The following is a 16430-nucleotide window of genomic DNA, read 5'->3' on the forward strand; positions in this document are numbered from 1 at the left end:
CTTCTCTGGGCAACAACCTTCTCTGGGCAACCTTCTCTTGGCAACAACCTTCTCTGGGCAACCTTCTCTGGGCAACAACCTCCTCTGGGCAACAACTTTCTCTGGGCTACCTTCTCTGGGCAACAACCTCCTCTGGGCAACCTTCTCTGGGCTACCTTCTCTGTGCAGCAACCTCCTCTGGGCTACCTTCTCTTGGCAACAACCTCCTCTGGGCAACCTTCTCTGGGCTACCTTCTCTTGGCAACAACCTCCGCTGGGCAACCTTCTCTGGGCTACCTCCTCTTGGCAACAACTTTCTCTGGGCTACCTTCTCTGGGCAACAACCTTCTCTGGGCAACCTTCTCTGGGCAACAACCTTCTCTGGGCTACCTTCTCTGGGCAACAACCTCCTCTGGGCTACCTTCTGTGGACAACAACCTACTCTGGGCAACCCTCTCTGGGCAACCTTCTCTGGGCAACCACCTCCTCTGGGCAACCTACTCTGGGCAACCTTCTCTGGGCAGCAACCTTCTCTGGGCAACAACCTTCTCTGGGCAAGGCCTCTGGGCAACCATCTCTGGGCAACCACATTCTCTGGACAACCTTCTCTTGGTAACCTTCTCTGGGCAACAACCTTCTCTGGGCAACAAGCTTCTTCCAGGTCCTGGAAGCTGCAATAGGTTTCCCCAGAGCCTTTTCTCTGCAGGCTGAACAAGCCCTAGTCTCTCAGCCTTTCCTCATAGGAGAGGTTTTCCAGCCCTCAGATCAGCTTTGTGGACCTACTCAGGACTCATTCCCACAGCTCCATGTCCTACCTGTGTTGTGGCTCCAGATGTCAATCCATCAGATGTCAATTCAACCCAGTTAATTTCCATTTACACCCCTGGAATTCAGCTGGATGGGGGCTGAAGAAGTGGCCTTGACCTGCTTGCTCCTTCTTCTTCCCATCACTTGGTCAGGTTTGAGAGGAGACCAAAGGCAAGAGGATGTTGTTTTTTGGATCCTCTCTCTGAAGGCTTGAATCTGGCACTGAGAACCTGCCTTTCAGCAGGGAAATGGAGATTCCCCCAAGTCCCAAGGCTTTGCTTTGATTCTCTTGGCACACAAAACTCCTGGGTGGCTCAGGAGAACATGCCAGGACAGGGGAAGAAGAGCCATGCTTCTCTGAACCTTGGGTGAACCTTGGTGAGATGCTCAGGCCTGTTCCAGGGCAGTTCACTTTCTCCTTCTTTCTCCTTCTTTCCCATCTTTTTGATGAGCATGATGTTGTGTGGTGTGGGATATCCCTTGAGTCGGCTGGGGTCAGCTGTCTTGGCTGTGTCCCCCTCCCTACTTCTTGCTCACCCTTAGGTCTCACTGGTGGGGCAGAGTGAGAACCAGCAAGAACTGTCCCAGTGGAAACCAGTGCTGGACCAAATGGTGATGTCTTCCCAACGCTTGTCTTCAGGGAGCTGGTCACATGCCTTGTCTCTGTTACAGTGGTGTAGGTGCCAGGCTCCTGCTTGGGGTGAGTACTGTCCTTTATTGGCCAACTTGGTCTGGCCTCAGATATGACCTTGCTTTGAGGTGCATGATGGACTAGAGCTCTCTGGAGCTGCTTTCCTCTCTGACTTTTCCCATAAGCCTACAATCCAAATACCTTCTCCTTCAGCTGGATCCCTTCTTCTAGGGCACATTTCAGGGCACAGGCTGCTGGAGGTGTGGGGAGCAAGGGGACTGCTGGGGATTTGCAGCCTGACCTCCTGCCCAAAATGGAGCTACCACCTAAACTGTGCCCAGGGGTGTGACACTTTCTGGAGCTGAGACCTGGAAACCAGAAGTTTCCTCTTGGTCCGAGAGAGCCATTCCCTGGTCCCTGTGTTGCTCAGGGGGAGAAGGGAGAGAATTAGAGAGTGAAGTCGACACTGGGAAAAAAGGGAGAGGTGGGGGTAGGTCTTTAAAAATCTGGTTTTATTTCTCATATTTCTAATTTCTCAGTTAGATTTTACTATTAAATTTTTGTTGAGTCTGTTTTGCCCGTGAGAGTCTCCTTGTCCTTATCTCTCCCTGCCCTTATCTTGACCCACAAACCTGTTACTGCACCTTCTGAATATTACATATCAGAAGTGTTCTATCAGTTGGCTACTTGTCTGGCATGGCAACGCTTTCTAACCATGACAGAAGGGGAATTTTCTGGAACTGCACCCATGGCAGCAGAAGAAATACTCACCTTCCCCTGTAACTGCCATACCACCAGGCTGTCTCTTTCATCTCCCTCATCATTCAGGTGTTTCCACCTCTCCTGACGATATGGCCATGCCTAAGGACACCTTTTCCCCATTACTAGCTGGATTTATGCACTTCACTCGGCTCACAGGTTTCCACCTCTGCTTCCTCTTTGGTAATCCAGCTGCTGCTCAACTCCCTGGTTTCTTCTTTGAGCTTCTGGGAGTTGGAAAACGTCCCATCTATCAGAAGTCTGTCGGGAGATAGGGCTTTGCGGTCGGAAGATGTCGCGCTGTACGGAAAGGTAGGACCCCTCCCCTCCACAGGTACCCGGTAAGGTGAGAGGATGGGAGTGGCATCACAGCCCTGGGGTATAAAGCCCTGTGCCTCTCACTAATAAATACCATTTGCCATCCACCACATTGGTGTCTGGGAGCTGATGGTCCGTGCTGCCAGAGTGTGGCGCCGGTGCCGCTCCTGAACCAGGTCGCTGCGCCTAACAAAGGCAACAAGTGGTGCCGAAACCCGGGAAACTCGCCTGGATTCGGGTGAATGGTGGCTGGAGCAGCAGGACCAGCCTGATGGGGAGGATGCTCCTGGACCAACAAGGAGGATGGAAGCCCTTGTGAAGGTCGTATTGGGATTGCATAAGCAGTGGGGTATTGAGTGTAAGGCTAAAGATTTTATTCTCACCGTTGCAAGACTTACAAATCGGGGTCATTGAGCAGCTGGTTGATATTCTCCATCCTAAGGTGTGGGGGAAGTGTCCTAATGCTTTGGCTGAGGAAACTATGTCCTCAGGTAGTGGGAAAAATCTGAAATCATGGGGTAGAGTCATGCAGGCACTCCAGAAGGCCATACAAGAGCAGGACACTTGGAGGGCGGCGAAAGAATGCTTGTTGGTCACCCCAAAATTGGGAATCGGGGCGGCCACACAAACTTTGCAGCCCCCAGACAGTGATAAGCCTGCTGAGCCCAAAGATCGAGAGGGCGATAAGTCTCCTCCATCCCCGAACCCCGATCCGCTCACGGAGGGGCAGGAGTGAGCAGAATCGCTCACGGAGGGGCAGGAGTGAGCTAAATCTCTTACAGAGGGGCAGGAGTGAGCTAAATCTCTTACAGAGGGGCAGGAGTGAGCAGAATCTCTTAAGGAGGGGCAGGAGTGAGCTAAATCTCTTACAGAGGGGCAGGAGTGAGCGAAATCTCTTACAGAGGGGAAAGAGTGAGCTAAATCTCTTACAGAGGGGCAGGAGTGAGCTAAATCTCTTACAGAGGGGCAGGAGTGAGCAGAATCTCTTACAGAGGGGCAGGAGTGAGCTAAATCTCTTACAGAGGGGCAGGAGTGAGCAGAATCTCTTAAGGAGGGGCAGGAGTGAGCTAAATCTCTTACAGAGGGGCAGGAGTGAGCTAAATCTCTTACAGAGGGGAAAGAGTGAGCTAAGTCTCTTACAGAGGGGCAGGAGTGAGCTAAATCTCTTACAGAGGGGCAGGAGTGAGCAGAATCTCTTAAGGAGGGGCAGGAGTGAGCTAAATCTCTTACAGAGGGGCAGGAGTGAGCGAAATCTCTTACAGAGGGCAGGAGTGAGCTAAATCTCTTACAGAGGGGCAGGAGTGAGCAGAATCTCTTACGGAGGGGCAGGAGTGAGCTAAATCTGTTACAGAGGGGCAGGAGTGAGCTAAATCTCTTACAGAGGGGCAGGAGTGAGCTAAATCTCTTACAGAGGGGCAGGAGTGAGCAGAATCTCTTACAGAGGGGCAGGAGTGAGCAGAATCTCTTATGGAGGGGCAGGAGTGAGTGAAATCTTTCTGGGTTGGGCTAGCTGAGGAGGCCACGGCTGCCGCTAAGAAATCAGAATCTCAGGAAGCCTGGTCAGAACCGCCTCTCTATGGGCCCAAAGATGGCACCGAGAGCGGAGAAAAGGGCGGGGCAAAGATACTTTTGGCAGGAACAGGGAGGAAATTCCAGAGCTGGCGAGCTCACCTGGAAAGGAAGGGGAGGAGAAGGGTGGTAGAGATAGAGAGGAAGGGACAAGAGCGTGAGAGACAGGAGGAGAGCCAATCAGAACCCGCCGAGGAGGAGGGGCGGGTCGAGGGGGAGGGAACAAGGACCCACCCCCAAAGCTGGTGGGTGGGGTCAGAGCCCCACAAAAAGGAGGGGAAAACCAGAAGTGGCTGGTCAGTCGAGTTCTGGCTCCGAGTCGGATACTAGTCAGGGCGAGCGGCTCGTAACCGATTCCAGCTCAGAAGAGGAGGAGGAAATCAGAATGGGGAAAATCAAAAGCAAAAATCATGGAATCATGGAATTGTAGGGGTTGGGAGGGACCTCGAGAGATCATCGGGTCCAACCCCCCTGCCCAAGCAGCTCCCTAGGACAGATCACTCAGATAGGTGTCCAGACGGGTCTGGAATCTCTCCAGAGAAGGAGACTCCACACCCCCTGGGCAGCCTGTCCCAGGGCTCCCTCACCCTCACTGGGGAAAAGTTCTTCCCCAGATTGGTGGGGAACTCCCTGTGCTCCAACTTGAGCCCATCACCCCTTGTCCTGTCCCCACAGACACTGAGAAGGGGCTGGCTGATTCCCCCTGCATCCCCTGCTTCAGATAATTATAGACTTTAATTAGATTCCCCCTTAGTCTTCTCTTCTCAAGGCTGAAGAGTCCCAATTTACTCAGCCTTTCCTCCCAGGGGAGATGCTCCAGGCCCTTCAGCATCTCCATGGCCCTTCAGCATCTCCATGTCCCTCCTCTGGACTCTCTCCAGGAGATCCCTGTCCCTTTCATCCCAGGGAGCCCAGACCTGGCCACAACACTCCAGGTGGGGCCTGAGCAGGGCAGAGCAGAGGGGGAGGATCCCCTCCTGTGACCTGCTGGCTACACTCCTCCGGATGCCCCCCAGGATCCCATCGGCTCTCTCAGCCCCCAGGGCACACTGCTGGCTCATGGCCAACCTGTCATCTACCAGGACCCCCAGGTCCTTCTCCACTGAGCTCTTCTCCAGCAGGTCACTCCCAGCCTGTCCTGATACAAATGGTTGCTCCTTCCCAGGTGCCAGACTCTCCACTTGCTTTTGTTGAACTTCATCTGGATCTCCCCAAAACCACCCCATAGTCAGTGCTCAGACCGCATCAGTGGGTGCTTGGACCCCTGAAATAAGTGCTCAGACCCCCATCTTGGGTGCTCAGACCCCAGACACCCCCTTGTAATGGGCATTCAGACCCCTATAATGGGTGCTCAGACCACAGCACCCCCCATATTGGGTGCTCAGACCCCTACAATGTGTGCTGGGACGCCATATCCCCCCAGAACCCCCTGTAGTGGGTCCTTAGACCCCCACAATGGGTCCTCAGACCCCAGATCCCTGTTGAACCCCCTGTATTGGGTGCTCAGACCCCCCCATAGTGGGGGATCAGATCCCCCCCACTAATGAGCACTCAGCCCCCTGCAATGGGTGGTCAGACCCCATATCCCCCCAGAACCCCCCCATTGTGGGTCCTTAAGACCCCCTCAATGGGTCCTCATACCCCAGATCCCAGTTGAACCCCCTGTATTGGGTGCTCAGACCCCCCCATAGTGGGGGATCAGATCCCCCCTGTAATGGGTGCTCAGACCCCCTCAGTGGGTGCCTGGACCCCAGATCCTCCCCCTGAACCCCCTTTATTAGGTGCTCAGACTCCTCCCATAGTGAATAATCAGCACTCAGAGGCCCCCATATTGGCACTCAGACACCCACAATGGGTGCTCAGCCCCCAGAAACCCCAACTAATGGGCGCTCAGACCCCTGCAATGGGTGCTCAGACCCCAGATCCCCCCAAAACTCCCCCATAGTGAGTGCTCAGACCCCATCAGTGGGTGCTTGGACCCCTGCAATAAGTGCTCAGGCCCCAGACCCCCATCTTGGGTGCTCAGACCCCAGACACCCCCTTGTAATGGGCATTCAGACCCCTATAATGGGTGCTCAGACCACAGCACCCCCCATATTTGGTGCTCAGACCCCTACAATGTGTGCTCAGACCCCATATCCCCCCAGAACCCCCTGTAGTGGGTCCTTAGACCCCCACAATGGGTCCTCAGACCCCAGATCCCTGTTGAACCCCCTGTATTGGGTGCTCAGACCCCCCCCATAGTGGGGGATCAGATCCCCCCCACTAATGGGCACTCAGACCCCTGCAATGGGTGGTCAGACCCCATATCCCCCCAGAACCCCCCCATTGTGGGTCCTTAAGACCCCCTCAATGGGTCCTCATACCCCAGATCCCAGTTGAACCCCCTGTATTGGGTGCTCAGACCCCCCCATAGTGGGGGATCAGATCCCCCCTGTAATGGGTGCTCAGACCCCCTCAATGGGTCCTCATACCCCAGATCCCTGTTGAACCCCCTGTATTGGGTGCTCAGACCCCCCCATAGTGGGGGATCAGATCCCCCCTGTAAGGGGTGCTCAGACCCCCTCAGTGGGTGCTTGGACCCCTGCAATAAGTGCTCAGCCCCCAGACCCCCATCTTGGGTGCTCAGACCCCAGTCACCCCCTTGTAATAGGCACTCAGACCCCCATAATGGGTGCTCAGACCACAGCACCCCCCATATTGGGTGCTCAGACCCCATATCCCCCCATAGAGGGTCCTTAGACCCTCTATATGGGTGCTCATACCCCAGATCCCTGTTGAACCCCCTGTATTGGGTGCTCAGACCCCCCCATAGTGGGGGATCAGATCCCCCCCACTAATGGGCACTCAGACCCCTGCAATGGGTGCTCAGACCCCAGATCCCCCCAAAACCCCCCCATAGTCAGTGCTCAGACCCCATCAGTGGGTGCTTGGACCCCTGCAATAAGTGCTCAGGCCCCAGACCCCCATCTTCGGTGCTCAGACCCCAGACACCCCCCTGTAATGGGCACTCAGAGCCCCACAATGTGTGCTGGGACCCCATATCCCCCCATAGTGGGTCCTTACACCCCCACAATGGGTCCTCATACCCCAGATCCCTGTTGAACCCCCTGTATTGGGTGCTCAGAACCCCCATAGTGGGGGATCAGATCCCCCCCGTAATGGGTGCTCAGACCCCCTCAATGGGTGCCTGGACCCCAGATCCTCCCCCTGAACCCCCTTTATTAGGTGCTCAGACCCCTCCCATAGTGGATGATCAGCCCTCAGAGGCCCCCATATTGGCATTCAGACACCCACAATGGGTGCTCAGCCCCCAGAAACCCCCTCTAATGGGCACTCAGACCCCTGCAATGGGTGCTCAGACCCCAGATCCCCCCAAAACCACCCCATAGGGAGTGCTCAGACCCCCTCAGTGGGTGTTTGGACCCCTGCAATAAGTGCTCAGTCCCCAGACCCCTGTAATGGGCACTCAGACCCCTATAATGGGTGCTCAGCCCCCAGCACCCCCCATATTGGGTGCTCAGACCCCCACAATGTGTGCTGGGACCCCATATCCCCCCATAGTGTGTCCTTAGACCCCCACAATGGGTCCTCATACCCCAGATCCCAGTTGAACCCCCTGTATTGGGTGCTCAGACCCCCCCATAGTGGGGGATCAGATTCCCCCTGTAATGGGTGCTCAGCCCCCCTCAATGGGTGCTCAGAACCCAGATCCTCCCCCTGAACCCCCTTTATTAGGTGCTCAGACCCTCCCATAGTGGATGATCAGCCCTCAGAGGCCCCCATATTGGCACTCAGACACTCACAATGGGTGCTCAGCCCCCAGAAACCCCCACTAATGGGCACTCAGACCCCATCAATGGGTGCCCAGACCCCAGATCCCCCCCAAACCCCTCCCATAGTCAGTGCTCAGACCCCATCAGTGGGTGTTTGGACCCCTGCAATGGATGCCCAGACCCCAGCACCCCCCATATTGAGTGCTCAGACCCCAGATTCCCCCATAGCCTCCCCATATTGGGTGCTCAGACCCCATCAGTGGGTGCTTGGACCCCTGCAATGGGTGTTCAGACCCCATAACCCCCCTCTATTGGGTGCTCAGACCCCATCAGTGGGTGCCTGGACCCCTGCAAGGGGTGCTTGGGGTCCCTTCCAACCCAGACCAGTCTGGGGTTCTATGAACAGCTATAGGGGTCAGAGAGACCAGTGAAAGGGCCATGGAGGGGTCTATAGGGTGCTACAGGGGAGGGGAGCAGCTCTAGGGGCTGGAGATGGTCTATAGGGGCTGGGTGGGTGCCATGTGGGAGACAGACAGCTGGGGAGCACCTATAGGAACCTATAGGCTCCAGGGAGGGTGGCTGCTGAGGCATGAGAGGGGCTATAGGGGGTGGGGAAGGTGCTGGAAAAGGGTTCCAGGAGCTGGAGATGGGCCAGGGAGGTGTGGGGGAGGGTATGGAGGCTATAGGGGCTGTGGGAGGGGCTATAGGGACAGGGGTAGGGGCTACAGGGACCAGTAGGGCTGAGTTAGGGGCTATAGGGACCCAGGGGGCTGGGGGGAGTGGCTATAGGGACCCAGGGGGCTGGGGGGAGGGGGGGCTATAGGGACCCAGGGGGGTTGGGGGGGGGGGCTATAGGGACCCAGGGGGCTGGGGGGAGTGGGGGCTACAGGAACCCAGGGGGCTGGGGGAGGGGCTATAGGGACCCAGGGGGATTGGGGGGAGGGGGGGGGGCTATAGGGACCCAGGGGGCTGGGGGGAGTGGGGGCTACAGGGACCCAGGGGGCTGGGGGAGGGGCTATAGGGACCCAGGGGGCTGGGGGAGGGGGGGCTATAGGGACCCAGGGGGCTGGGGGGCTATAGGGACCAGGGGGCTGAGTGGAGGGGGGCCACAGGGACCCAGAGGGCTGAGGGGAGGGGGGCTATAGGGACCACACTGTCCTGATTCAGGGGGACAATAGGGGCAGAGGCTCTGGGGGGCTGTAGAAAGCCCATCCCCATCCCTAAGGCATGGGCACCCTCCTTTCGTTAACTCTGGAACCTACTGAGGGCAGGAGAGGTTCAAGGGGGTGGGGGGTGGGGGAGACACACAGGAAGGGACCCCCTGCCAAGTTCCATGTCCCCAAGTCCCCCAGCAAGGGTCCCCCCCTCCCCAGGTGTCACACAGGCCACTCACCTCCCCTGTCCTTTATTCAAGCTGGGGGGGGGAGGGGGGGAGGGGACAGCCCCCCCTCTCCCCATGGCATGTGCCACACCCCTCATACCCCAAAACAAACCTTAAGTGCCCCCCACCCCCACCCAGGATGTGCCCAGGGGGTGGGGTGACACCCCCAGGCACAGCGTGGTGTCCCCAGGAAGGGCTGACCCCCCCCTCCCCCCCCACAGCCCTGGTGGGTTCCCAGTGACGTCACGGCGGAGGCGCAGGCCAGGTGGTGACGTCAGAGCGGCCTCTTCCTCGCAGTGAGGCTGGTGATGGCTGATGGGGGGTCCAGTGCCATGGGGGGGTCACCGGCGCCATGGTGGGGGGGGTCACTGGTGCCAATTGGGGGGGTGTAGTGTGTGTCACTGGTGCCATGGGGGGGGTCACTGGCACCATGGGGTGAATGGGGGGGTGTCACCAGTGCCATGGGGTAAAGGGGGGGGGGGGGTCACCAGTGCCAACTGGAGGGGGGGTCACCAGTGCCATGGAGGTTGGGGAGGGGGTCACAGGTGCCATGGGGGGGGTGGTCACCGGCACCATGGGGTGAAGGCGGGGGGGTCAGCAGTGCCATGGAGGAGGGGGGGTCACAGGTGCCATGGAGGGGGGGGGGTCACCGGCGCCATGGGGGGGGCAGGTCACCGGCGCCATTGGGTGAAGGGGGGGGGGGGGTCACCGGCGCCATGGGGTGAAGGGGGGGGGGGGTCAGCAGTGCCATGGAGGAAGGGGGGTCACTGGCACCATTGGGGGGGGGTAACCAGTGCCAGTGGGTGAAGCAGGAGAGTCACCAGTGCCAGTGGGTGAAGGGGGGGGGGTCACCAGGGCCAATTGGAGGAGGGGGCCACCGGCGCCAATTGGGGGGGAGGGGTCACTGGCACCATAGCGGGGGGGGGCGGCACCAACACCATCGGGTGAAGGGGGTGTCACCAGGGCCAGTTGGGGGGAGGGGGCACCAGCACCATGGGGTGAAGGGGGGGTCACCAGAGCCAATTGGTGGGGGGGTGTCACTGGCACCATGGGGTAAAGGGGGGGTTACTGGCACCAATTGGGGACGGGGTCACGGGCACCAATTGGGGGGGGGGGGCACCAGCACTATGGGGTGAAGGGGGGGTCACCAGGGCCAATTGGGTGGGGTGGTGCTCACCAGCACCAATTGGGGGGGGGGGTCACTGGCGCCATGGGGTAAAGGTGTGGGGGGGTCACTGGCACCAATTGGGGGGGGGGTCACCAGTGCCATGGGGGAGGGGGATGGCACCAGCACCATGGGGTGAAGGGGGGGTCACCAGGGCCAATTGTGGGGGGGTAGGGGGGGTCACTGGCACCATGGTGTAAAGGGGGGGGTCATTGGCACCAATTTCGGGGGGGGGAGGGGTCACTGGCACCAATTGGGGGGAGGGGTCACCGGCACCATGTGGTGGGGGGGGGGTCACCAGTGCCGTGGGGTGAAGGGGGGGAGTCACCAGCGCCAATTTTAGGGGGGTCACCGGCGCCATGGGGGGGGGGCGGCACCAGCACCAATTGGGGGGTGGGGTGGTCACCGGCACCAACTGGGGGGAGGGTCACCTGCGCCATGGGGTGAAGGGGGGGGGCACCACTGCCAATTGGGGTGGGGGTCACTAGTGCCATGGAGGGGGAGGATGGGGGTCACTGGCGCCATGGGGGGGTGGGGGGGTGTCACTGGCACCATGGAGGGAGGGGTCACCAGCACCATGGGGTGAAGGGGAGGTCACCAGAGCCAACTGGAGGGGGGGGGTCACCGGCGCCTATTTTGGGGGTGGTCACCAGTGCCATGGGTGGGGGGGGGTCACCAGTGCCAACTGGAGGAGGGGGCCACTGGCGCCAATTGGGCGGGGGGGGGGGGGGTGTCACTGGTGCCATGGGGGGGGTGGGGTCACTGGCACCATGGGGTGAAGGGGGGGGTCACTGGCACCAATTGGGGGGGGGTCACTGGCACCAATTGGGGGGGGTCACTGGCACCATGGGTAAAGGTGGGGGGGGCGGTCACTGGCCCCAATTGGGGGGTGTCACCAGTGCCATGGGAGGGGGGGTGTGTGGCATCAGCACCATGGGGTGAAGGGGGGGTCACCAGAGCCAATTGGGGGGGAGGGGGGGTCACTGGCACCAATTCGGGGGGGGGGGGGGGTCAATGGCACCATGGGTAAAGGTGGGGGGGGTCATTGGCACCAATTGGGGGGGTGTCACTGGAGCCATGGTGGAGGGGGGGGGTGTCACTGGCGCCATGGGGGGAGGGGTCACCAGTGCCGTGGGATGAAGGGGGGGGGTCACCACTGCCAACTGGGGGGGGGGGGTGTCACCGGCGCCAATTGGGGGAGGGGGTCACCAGTGCCAGGGATGAGGAGGGGTCCCCAGAGCATCCCTGTGCCCCGCGGTGCCGTCACCCGCTGGAAACCACGCATCCCCCCTCTCCGAACGACATCACCCCGCCGGGGTGCGACGTCCCCCTCGCCGCCGCCGCGCTGCCGTCACCCGCCAGTCCCAACCTCCTGCGCCGCAGCTGCTCCGCCAGCCCCTCCATGGCCTCCAGGCGGGCGCGGTGCCGCCGCTGGCGCTGCTGAAGCGCCTTCACCTTCCTCTGCAGCACCAGCATCACGGCGACGAGTTCCTCGGTGCTCAGCTCCACCGGCGGCGACGGCGGCGGCGGCCGCGACACCACGGGGATGGTCATGGAGACGACGGGAGACGGCGGTTGGCGGCTCGGCGCGGTGACGGCGGCGTCGCTCGGCTGCGGGGCGGGCTGTGAGGAGGAGGTGGTGACACCCTGACAGCTGTCACCTGGCTCCACCTGGCTCCACTGAGTCGGTGAGGTGGCGGCGGAACCGGCTGCCGGGGCGATGGCCGCAGCTCCCAGCGCGGCGCTTTGGGGGGTGGGTGGTTGTTGCGGTGTCAGCGGCTCCGCGGCGCTCGCCGGGAGGGGTTGGTCAGGGTGGGTGGCGCCTGATGACGTGTCGGGACTCTCCCCTCTCTAGAGGAAACACAACAAACCCCCCCAACCCCCCCCCAAAATCCCTGTTTCAGCAGGTTCACAGCACTGCACCCATTCCCGCCCCCCCCCAAATGCCACCCCCCCATGTCACACCCCCCTTCCTGGGGACCTTCCAACCAGCTCCTGAACCCCACAATACACCTGTACCCCCCCCCAAGAGCTTCCAAACCCAGGGAGAGAACCCATCACCCCCTAAAAAAATGCTCCAAGCCCCTTTTAGGGCGGTTCTAGTGTGTTCTAGATGCTCTTAGGGAGGTTCTAGAGTGCTCTATAGGCTTTAGAGGGGTTCTAGACCATTCAATAGGGCTTTAGGGAGCTTCTAGACTGTTCTAGATGGCCTCACTGAGGTTCTAGGCTTTTCTAGATTCTTTTAGGCATGTTCCAGACTGTTCCAGCCTCTTTTAGGGGAGGTTCTAGACTTTTAAGGGAGGTTCTAGAGTGTTCTGGATGGCTTATGGGGGGCTTATAGACTGTTCTAGATGCTTTAATGGGGTTCTAGACAGCTTGGGGTGTGTCTAGACCATTCTAGACTCTTTTAAGGGAGTTTCTATGCTTTTAGGGCACTTTCTAGACCATTCTAGATGACTTTAGGGAGGTTCTAGACTGTTCTAGTTGGCTTTAGGGAGCTTCTAGACTTCTAGAGGCTTTTATGGAGGTTCTATGCCATTCTAGATGGTTTTAGGGGTGTTCTAGAGTGTTCTAGAAGCTTTTTGGGGCACTTCTGTACTGCTTTAGACTTTCTAAGGGAGGTTCTATGCTGTTCTAGATGGCTTTAGGACTGTTCTAGCCAGCTTTTATGTGTGTTCTAGACTGTTCTATAGGGCTTTTAGGGAGGTCCTAGACTGTTCTAGACGGCTTTAGGGAAGTCCTAGACTGTTCTAGGCAGCTTTAGGGAGGTTCTAGACTGCTTTAGGGAGGTTCTAGACTATTCTAGATGGCTTTAGGGAGGTCCTAGGCGGCTTTAGGGAGGTCCGAGACTGATCTAGACGACTTTAGGGAGGTTCTAGATGGCTTTAGGGATGTCCTAGACTGTTCTAGGCAGCTTTAGGGAGGTCCTAGATGGCTGTAGGGAGGTCCTAGACTGTTCTAGATGGCTTTAGGGAGGTCCTAGATGGCTTTTAGGGAGGTCCTAGACTGTTCTAGATGGCTTTAGGGAGGTCCTAGATGGCTTTTAGGGAGGTTCTAGACTGTTCTAGGCGGCTTTAGGGAGGTCCTAGATGGCTGTAGGGAGGTTCTATCTGTTATAGATGGCTGTAGGGAGGTCCTAGACTGTTCTAGACAGCTGTAGGGAGGTCCTAGACTGTTCTAGGCGGCTTCAGGGAGTTTCTAGACTGTTCTAGACGGCTTTAGGGAGGTCCTAGATTGTTCTAGGTGGCTTTAGGGAGTTTCTAGACTGTTCTAGATGGCTTTAAGGAGGTCCTAGACTGTTCTAGACAGCTTTAGGGAAGTCCTATACTGTTCTAGACGGCTTTAGGGAGGTTCTAGGCTGTTCTAGATGGCTTTAGGGAGGCCCTAGACTGCTTTAGGGAGGTTCTAAGCAGCTTTACGGAGGTTCTAGACTGTTCTAGGCGGCTTTAGGGGGGGTCCTAGACTGTTCTAGGCGGCTTTAAGGGGGTCCTAGACTGTTCTAGATGGCTTTAGGGATGTTCTAGACAGCTTTAGGGGGGTCCTAGACGGCTTTAGGGAGGACCTAGACTGTTCTAGATGGCTTTAGGGATGTTCTAGACAGCTTTAGGGGGGTCCTAGACTGTTCTAGATGGCTTTAGGGAGGTCCTAGACTATTCTAGATGGCTTTTAGGGAGGTCCTAGACTGTTCTAGATGGCTTTAGGGAGGTCCTAGACTGCTTTAGGGAGGTTCTAGGGTGTTCTAGATGGCTTTAGGGAGGCCCTAGACTGCTTTAGGGAAGTTCTAGGGTGTTCTAGATGGCTTTAGGGAGGCCCTAGACTGCTTTAGGTAGGTTCTAAGCAGCTTTAGGGAGGTTCTAGACTATTCTAGACAGCTTTAGGGAGGTCCTAGACTGCTCTAGATGGCTTTAGGGAGGTGCTAGATGGCTTTAGGGAGGTGCTAGAGTGTTCTAGACAGCCTTAGGGGTGTTCTAGACTGTTCTAGACAGCCTTAGGGAGGTCCTAGACTGTTCTAGATGCTTTAGGGAGGGGGCCAGGGACGTTCGGCTCACCGGGAAGATGGTGGGGACGGCGTCGGGCCGCAGGTAGCGCACGCCCCAGCGGTACTGGAAGCAGGAGGGCTCGAAGTGGTCGCTGCAGAGGTGCTGGTGGCGGGTGGGCACCCAGTTCTCCCGTCGCATCTGCCTCAGCCACTGCCGCAGCCGCGGCGCGTCGTGCAGCGGGAACCTGGGGGGGGTGATATTGAGGGGGGTGTGTGTGATATTGGGCGGGGGGGGGTGATATTGAAGGGGGGTGGGTGTTCTGCTACTGGCTCATCTCCCACCTTTGGGTGCTCCCACCCCCGGGTCCAGCCCCATCTTACCCCCCACTCATGGTGTCCACTCAGGCTTCACTGCACCGGGCTCGTGGGCAGGCCCAGGCCCCACCACAACCCACTCAGGCTCAGGGTTAGGCTCAGGCCCCACTCAGGCTCAGGCCCTGATCAGGTTTAGGCACTGCTCAGGCTCAGCCCAGACCCTACTAAGATCCAGGCTGAGGACTTGCTCAGGCTCAGGCCCTGCTCAGGTTTAGGCCCCACTCAGGCTCATCTTTGGGCTCAGCCCAGACCCCACTAAGACCCAGGCCGAAGTCCCGCTCAGGCTCAGACCCCGCTGAGGCTAAGCCCAGGCCCCACTCAGGCTCATCTTTGGGCTCAGGCTCAGCCCAGACCCCACTAAGACCCAGGCCGAAGTCCCGCTCAGGCTCAGACCCCGCTGAGGCTAAGCCCAGGCCCCACTCAGGCTCATCTTTGGGCTCAGGCTCAGCCCAGACCCCACTAAGACCCAGGCCAAGGCCCTGCTCAGGCTCAGACCCCACTCAGCCTAAGCCCAGGCCCCACTCAGGTTTAGGCTCAGGCTCCACTCAGGCTCATCTTTGGGCTCAGGCTCAGCCCAGACCCCACTAAGACCCAGGCTGAGGCCCTGCTCAGGCTCAGGCCGCACTCAGGCTCATCTTTGGGCTCAGGCTCAGCCCAGACCCCACTAAGACCCAGGCCAAGGCCCTGCTCAGGCTCAGACCCCACTCAGCCTAAGCCCAGGCCCCGCTCAGGTTTAGGCTCAGGCCCCACTCAGGCTCATCCTTGGGCTCAGGCTCAGCCCAGACGCCACTAAGACCAAGGCCACGGTCCTGCTCAGGCTCAGACCCCACTCAGCCTAAGCCCAGGCCCCACTCAGGCTCATCATTGGGCTCAGGCTCAGCCCAGACCCCACTGAGGCCAAGCCCAGGCCCCGGCCCCGCTCAACCTCAGGCCCTGGCCGGGCCCCACTCGGGATCAGGCCCCAGCCCAGGCCCCGGCCCCGGCCCCACACGGGTTCGGGCCCCGACTCAGGCCCAGGCCCAGGCCCAGGCCCCGTCCCTTCCCCTCGCCGGGCGGCGCAGAGGCCAAAGGCCGCTCCCTCTTTTCCCCGCCCGGGCTCCCCGGTACCGACTTGTAGAAGCCGAGGCGGCGGCCGGGGGGCCGGGCCCGTCCCGCCGCGTTGGGGCAGCGCGGGGCCCGGCAGTACTTGGGCATCGCCGAGGCCTCTACGGGAGCCGCCGGCCGAGTGTCAGCAGCCCGCGGGGGCGGAGCCAATCCCCTCGTCCCGGCGCTGCCATTGGTCAGCCCGCTCAGGAGGGGCGTGAGCGACGCGGGCAGCAGCCAATGGGAAGTGAGCGCGGGCGTTCCCCGCGCGGTTCGGAGCGGCAGCGGCGCCTCAGAGCGATGGTGGGCGGGGCCATCAGCTGAGTGTCAGCAGCCCGCGGGGGCGGAGCCCATCCCCTCGTCCCCGCGCTGCCATTGGTCAGCCGGCTCAGGATGGGCGTGAGCGACGCGGGCAGCAGCCAATGGGGAGTGAGCGCGGGCGTTCCCCGCGCGGTTCGGAGCGGCAGCGGGTGGGCGGGGCCATCAGCTGAGTGTCGGCAGCCCGCGGGGGCGGAGCCATCCCCTCGTCCCCGCGCTGCCATTGGTCAGCCGGCTCAGGAGGGGCGTGATGGACGCGGGCAGCAGCCAATGGGAATTGAGCGCGGGCG

General features: G+C 59.7%; 1 protein-coding gene across 1 annotated transcript; it reads right to left on the reverse strand.

Annotated features, from left to right (window-relative positions):
- Positions 1–11396: 11396 nt before the first annotated feature.
- On the reverse strand, positions 11397–15943 carry THAP8 (THAP domain containing 8). The gene is made up of 3 exons (XM_084277103.1): positions 15851–15943; positions 14435–14609; positions 11397–12236 (listed from the first exon to the last, which is right to left on the reverse strand). The coding sequence occupies exons 1-3, from the start codon at positions 15931–15933 to the stop codon at positions 11649–11651; spliced, it is 846 nt and encodes a 281-aa protein (XP_084133229.1). The 5' UTR covers positions 15934–15943; the 3' UTR covers positions 11397–11648.
- Positions 15944–16430: the final 487 nt, after the last annotated feature.

Source organism: Gallinula chloropus, assembly GCF_964237585.1.
Source record: "Gallinula chloropus genome assembly, chromosome: 30".
NCBI classification, from domain to species: Eukaryota; Metazoa; Chordata; class Aves; order Gruiformes; family Rallidae; genus Gallinula; species Gallinula chloropus.